We start from the raw sequence: 6,751 nt of genomic DNA on the forward strand, positions 1-6,751 counted from the left end.
AGCTTTCTGCAGCGCAGAACTCACAGCTCAGGAGGAGAAGGGTGCTAAAGTGGCTTTAAATTAAGCATGTGCTATATGCTGTGATCCCTCCCTCAATATGCCCCTTCCATGACCAGCTCTGCCCCCTGGCCACACCTGTGCCAGAGCTTGCAAAGGGCATCTTGCACAATGCTTGTGCTGGGGGAATCTTCCTCCTCTTTTAGAGCCCCTTCATGCCTTTCCAGCCTTTTTATCCAACGTGAAAGGAGTCAGAAGAGGGGTGAGTCTGAACTTGATGGCAGTAGTAGTCATGAACGTCTATGTGAGATGTAACCACTAGAGGGGGACAAAGAGCCACACGGCATTAGCCTGGGTTACATCTAGCATAGTCTGAAGGTTAGTGAAGACTTTCTTAACTTCTTCTCTCTCTCCTTTTGCAGAGGACATTGACAAGGACCTCGTGATCTAAGCCAGCAGCTTCCTTTTCTGTTTCCTTTTTTTTTTTTTTTACCTCCTGTTTCCTTTTATTTTTAAACCTTTTTTGTTTTGTTTTTTCCCCTGGGGACAAGGTGCTAATATAGATCTAAACGTATATTAACGGTGCTAAAAGAGACAACAACTTATTGTTAGTAGCCTAATGAATACCACTAGAATACTCTGCTCACGCATCCATTTCAGCGTGTTCTTCTCTGCTCTCTGATTCGACAACAAAGTTACAATAACCAGCCCTGTTCCTGTGCTAAATAGCTACTCCCTCTTCTTATCCACTCTTGGATTTTTTTTTTCAAACTCCTTACTTATATGTTCTTCAGATCTTTCAATGTAAAGCAAAGCCATCCCAGAGGATTAACTCCCTGATTTCCAGACGGCAAGTGAGGGAAGATGTATCCAGAGGATGTTAGAAGATTGGGCTTTCCAAAGTTTAGTGGAGCAAGTGGTGGTGAAAGTTTGGGGTGCTGGATTTTAGTTCCTGTTAGGGAGGATGGAGAAGGGAGTGGGATAGACACTGAAGATCCAGAATGGCAATATTTAAATTCCCAGGGCTTGAATTTATTAATAATTGGGCACAAATAGTTTTTAAAAAACGCACAAGTTAAAAAAAAACCATCATGTAAAATCCCCTCTAAAAATAAAGGTTTGAAAATGCTACATGCTTTATTATTACTCGGTGATTGTACTGTTCTTGTGTTTTCCATGCTTTAAAGTTAGCTTTTGGTGCTGACGTGTTTGGTGGTGGTATTTTTATTTGATCTTGCTGTTACCAAGACAATGCTTTCCGTGGCTTTCGCGACATTACACGTCTCCCCATGTCACTTCCCATCACTGCCTCTGGCACTCTTAAATTCCAGCCCTGCTCCACCAGGGACGTTCTGTTCGATGTGGAGGTGACGCCCCTGCTCAGAAAGATGCGCGTGACATAGACAAGCACGTGTTTGCTTTTTTTTGGAAGCTGTTGTGGTGTTTCAGTTTTGTTTTGTTTTAGTTGGGGTTTTTATGGAGCGGGTCTCGTACAGACTCACAGGAGATGGTTAGATCTCGCAGGCTGAGAACTTTTTACGTCTGAATGTTCCCCGGTGCCTTTTATTATTAAATTCTTGCCACAGTGTGAGCAATCTGACGAGTCTCTCGTAATAAAAGATAATTATTTGAAACCGTGACACTAAACGAGCTGACACTGTCTGTTTCTTGTCATCCTCCTTGGGAGGTCAAAGCTGAGCACCCCGGTCAACTTCTAAGAGTGGAAGGTCGTGCCAAGTGCCACTTGAAAGCTAATTCCCCCATGAACTGCAGTCACAAACCTTGCACCTTAACATTCCCGCTGCACGATGAATCTCATTGAATAACACTACATTCCTGGATCAAAGAAACCGTTTCCCTACAGAACAGGTAGCATTTTAAAGAGCCCAGACTGTGGGTCGCACCTTTGGCTGGGCCCTAATCGCAGTGCCATGAGTCAACGGGTCTCCTCACCTGCTTAAAGTATTTTGTTGAACCAGAGCCCGAGTGCTCGGCACGTGCCAGGATCAGTCCCCTTCCCTGTGTGATTTGGGCGTTCTGAACGCATGAATGTCTAACGTGGGCTTCCCCGGCCTCTTGGGCGTTGGAAAGTTGTGCTGCTCTTTGTTATTCAAAGGTTATTTGCCGTAGATTTGGAATCAGTTCTTGGTAACCCGATGTCACAAAATATTAATGATCTCCATTAGTACTACTGCTCCCCAGGGGTTCATGACGTCTCAGCTCTATTAGTAGAGTACCGTGATCACCAGAGTGTTATCTCCAGAGCGATATTAATGTTGACATTTGTTAGGACTCTATGAAGGAACAAGGATAAACCCAGTTAAGAGAATTAATTAATTTCTAATGTAAGCAATTTATTCTAAAGCCCCTCCTCCACCCGCCCGTTCTTCCTCCTTGGGAGTCGGGATTTTCTGCATTTCTTTCTTTTGCAAAGCCCTCTTGCCCGTGCTATTCTGAGTCAATTCTGCCACATCCTTTATCTAGAGCAGGGACCAGCCGACACTGTGGGATTAAACTAGTTCTCTCTCACCCCACAAAAAACACACATGGGTTTCATGAACCCTGCCACCACCACACACACACACACACACCAGAGTTGAAGAGTCCCTGTGAATTCTATTTTCTTGTGGACATGTTGTTGGCCTTGTGCTGGTTTGTCATTGGAGGGCTTATTTTGAGGGGCAGGCTGGATGGCTGGCAATACATCTTGTTGGTTTTAGTGGTTGGGTTCCCCCTCCCCCTGCCCTTTATAAATTATTTTTAGAACAAGAGAACAATGAAGACTTTGATGTGAAATGTTTTAATTGAGAGTGACCTAAGCCAAGTTCTTCTCACGAGATCAGTGATTCTGTCTGTCTTTCTATTTTGGATGCCTACCTCAAGACTGTCAAGGGACCTGATTTTCAGGGCAAAGGTATGCGGGAGTCAAAGTCACTCACCTCTCTTGAAAATCTTGGCCATGGACTTTACCAATCAACGCAAGGGGGAAAAAACATGGAAGGTCAAATTCTGGCCCCTACCAAACATGACGGTTGGATTGGTTGAGATGGAAGTAAGACAAAAAAGTGATGCTATCGCTTTGTCTAGTGCTGTGTGTATTCTCCACAGAGAGGACGGGTGTGCAAAGAACTGGTAGGAAGTAGGAAATCACTGACACTATTTACCAGTAAGGGCTCATTCAATTAGTGCTTAGATTATCTATGCAAGATTGACAGAACTAAAGGAAATTTACAGCGTAATCACTTCTGTGCTACCTGGACAGCTGCAGAGTGGACCAGCAATAGATGTCCCATGGGAATAAAGCTAGGCGGTAGCTATATTAAAGATCATGCTTAAATTTTTAGGGCTGATACATGCTGTGCTATATCTAGCAGCAGGATAAGATCTAGATAATCCTAAAGTAAATACATAGCACCTCCCCACCATAGGCACACACATCGTATACTTGCTATCATTTTCATGATAACATGGACAGATGCCCATGTGAGCAGATCTGAACATAAATGTGAGCACGTGTTTGCTAAATAAATACAAGCAAACCTTCCTTCCAGACCAGGGTCCCGAACTAGTTTCGGTCACAAATTAAACTAGTCCCAGTCTCAGCCTAATCCAAACCACAGCAGAGAGCAACATGATGGACACTCACTGCCCGGGAAGGCAAGAGACACGCAGGTCAGGACAGAGGTGCCCTGGTAAAGCTGCATGTGTGGGCGAAGCTTGCACAGAACCTACCTGGTCGCAGCTCTAAGCCCCTCACCTTCCTGAGCCCTCAAATTCACAGAGCACTGTTATAAAAATAAACAGGGACGCGTGTGTCGGCCAAAAATATCTGAGTCGTTGAGTGGTAGCTGGGGACTCCGTTGGCCTGGGTCAGCCATTACATCACCCACAGTTAGTCAGGAGAGAAAGCTGCTGGAGCTCCCTTCCTTTCGACTACACAAAGCTGCCCTGAAATGTTCTGCACACGCGCTGGCTGCCCCAGCTGGGGTCTCTCAGGACGGGCAGCGTTCTGTAGGGCTATGCCATCCAAGCTGGGTCGTTCACTGAGTCCGGAGCACCCATAGCTGCAAATAGCCAAGGATTAAAAAAAAAAAAAGGAACCAACCCTCCAGGCTTTCAGCTCAAAGCTTTGAGAGATCTCCTCCATACCCAGCCATGTGCCTGGAATACCCTGACACCTGCAAGGTTTATCCCTCAGAAAGTAGGGACGGGAGAAAAGAGCCATAACCCTGAGCTAATGTTTTCCCCGCTGGGTTGCAGTTGTAGCCCTCCAGACCAGACGTGCCTTTAGGCAGCAATCGCACATTGTGGGGTGTGACTGGGAAAGTTAGCATGAGTTGAGTGGCTCCAAGGGACAGGGACACTGTCGACCCGTTTAAGCCAAAAATGTTACTTTCTTCAGAAAGCCCCGACAGCATCCCTGGATAACACTAGCACTGTGCACTTCTGCAGCACCTTCCTTCGGAGGATCTCAAAGCACCTGGAAAAGATGAACGAATTTAGGCTCACAACGTCCCCAGGAGGGTCCTTTCCACCGTGGAGCAAACTGAGACCCGGTGAGGTTCCATGATGTACAGAGGCAGGGCTAGAAAAGGGGCAGAGCTCCATTCGCAGTTAAGTTCTATAACCATCAGACCATCTGCCCTCCCTCTCCGGCAATTCTGGGAGCTAAATAAGTCAACAGCCAGAATCCATCTGAGCAGGACGTGGAAAATCAGCCCTAGGAGGGAAAGAACAAGAATCAGATGGGGACAGAGCCACGATGGGAGAATTCAGGTGGGAACAGCCACAGTCAATCCCACATCGGGGGAGCAACCCTCAAAACCTGCCCTGAATGAAACAGCGCAGGCTTCGCTAGAACCCACCTGCCCCTGGCCTGGGATTACTATACCAAGCTAGCTTTGCATGCAGCGAGTTCCTGGTTCTCATGCTTAGAACTCCCAACAGTGTTTCCATCTTTGGCAATGACCCACAAGGAGATGTGTGAAGTGGGGAGGAGGTGTGTTCGTTTCTTGGGGACTGACAGCTTGGAGACCCATTGGTTCATCTAGTTTGTCCCCAGGTATTTTACAACCTGTCAAAGGACATCAGTGGCAGGCTTCTGGATTGCTGCCAATCCTGAATTAAGAAAGAAAATTCCCAAATTTCCTTTGGCAGGCTGCATCTATGATAGGAAGCTCCCAAGGCAACTGGCAACATCTGGCATTCTTGGCTGTGCCGAGGGTGAATACAAATACAATTTTACCCACTCATTCGAAGACAAGTGTGTGTGTTTGGGGAGGGGGGGCAGGGTAGAGTCTACACTGGTCATTTGAAGGGGCAAGAATACTCGAGCTATGAGTGTAATAATAATAATAATAATCTCTAGCTTTTATAGAGCATGTGAGATCTACCGATGATACAGCAAGTAGTGCAGTATTATCCCCCTTACACAGATGGGAAACTGAGGCACAGAGAAACCCAGCCGGCCCATGGCAAGCTGTGAATAGAGCACAGGCCTCCCGCATGCCAGTCCAGTGCTCTCGCCGCTTAGCCATACTGACTCCATGAGCAACTACGTGTCGCTGGTTTCCCCACAGTTAAGAGCCACCCTTGCCCCTACCCTCCCTACAGCCTGCCGTTTTCATTTGCCACGTCTGGATGAGGCACCTTCTGTGTCCTGGCAAACTGAGATGGTACAACTGGTCCAAGATTCCTTTGGGGGAGTAGCCTCCAGCCCCTTCCCCCTGGGGCTCGGCCAGCAGATAGAGTTCTGCTCCTTTCCAAGAGGTCCAGCCAGCTCTAACTCCCCGCAAAGATGTACCAGATCAGCTGGGATAACAAAACTCCAGGCCTCCGCAGCAGCTGGGAACCAGGCCGCCCTCTCCCTCACTATCCCAGAGCAATATTTGCCAGGGTACTGGATACAGGACAAACAGAGAGATGGACGGATGACAGCACAGAGTGATTGCTCTGAGAACCTGCTTTCCAGTCGCTCCCTCGCAGCCAGAAAAGCCAGGCCTGGATCGGCAGCCAAAACAAGGGGAGAATTCCTTCCAAGGGTGCGCTGTTTGCTTTCTCCAGCCCAGCCAATAACAAGAACCCACACACTAGCCATTCAAGGGAAAGCTTTCAAGCGCTGAGATGGATGTGAGTCCACCCCGCTTCCTTTGACCCAAGGCACCGGCATGGGCTGGGAAGCTAGAGAGCTCCACCTCGTGGGATTTCCATGAGAACTGTCTAGTTTTCCACTGCCAGGGGCAGGGGCGGCCTGGCTAGGCCTGTATGCAGCGGTGGTGCAGCTGTGTTGGCCAGGGCTGTGCCTTTCGTTCTGCACGTCAGTCATTGGAATCAGCCCCTATCTGACAGTAGCAATGGCTGCATGACATGGGCCTAATACGACACAAAGGGATCAAATTCAGACGTAGCAGGTACAGCTGCACTGGTTTCAACAGCCTTGTAATCGCTTTACACCAGATCTGAATTTGGTCTGAACACTAGCGCAAGAATAACAGCAGGCGATATCAGGGCAAAAGGCATGTGAATTCCATTACCATTATGGCATTATAGTCAATGCCATAGTTCAAGTTACATTGGGACTTTCATTACAACCCCCTAGTTTTCAATGACTTACAACTTTCTGAAAAAAGTCTCCTTTATGGCTGGCCTTGCGCCAAAGAGGATTATTGATTTTTTCCCCAGACAGGCGAGGGTTTACAAGAATATTATTTTTCTTATTATAATGAAAACAAAGCCTTTTGTACATGCACAAGAA

General features: G+C 47.3%; 1 protein-coding gene and 1 long non-coding RNA gene across 4 annotated transcripts in view; one reads left to right on the plus strand and one right to left on the minus strand.

Annotated features, from left to right (window-relative positions):
• SPARC (secreted protein acidic and cysteine rich) overlaps window positions 1–1,201 on the plus strand; it is a 24,600-nt gene extending 23,399 nt beyond the window's left edge. For both annotated transcript variants that reach the window (XM_034778789.1, XM_034778790.1), the window contains exon 10: window positions 420–1,201. In XM_034778789.1, coding sequence (XP_034634680.1) covers window positions 420–448 — 29 coding nt within the window. In that variant the 3' untranslated portion in view covers window positions 449–1,201. The remainder of the gene's footprint in view (window positions 1–419) is intronic.
• Window positions 507–6,072, minus strand: LOC117881477. Of its 2 annotated transcripts, XR_004646812.1 has the most exons (3): window positions 5,647–6,070; window positions 3,730–4,717; window positions 507–2,291 (listed from the first exon to the last, which is right to left on the minus strand). It is a non-coding gene; the product is annotated as an uncharacterized LOC117881477 (long non-coding RNA). The 2 variants fall into 2 exon arrangements; XR_004646811.1 differs by having other exon boundaries at window positions 507–4,717; window positions 5,647–6,072.
• Between the last annotated feature and the right edge of the window lie 679 nt (window positions 6,073–6,751).

Source organism: Trachemys scripta, chromosome 8 (genome assembly GCF_013100865.1).
Source record: "Trachemys scripta elegans isolate TJP31775 chromosome 8, CAS_Tse_1.0, whole genome shotgun sequence".
Classification (NCBI taxonomy): domain Eukaryota; kingdom Metazoa; phylum Chordata; order Testudines; family Emydidae; genus Trachemys; species Trachemys scripta.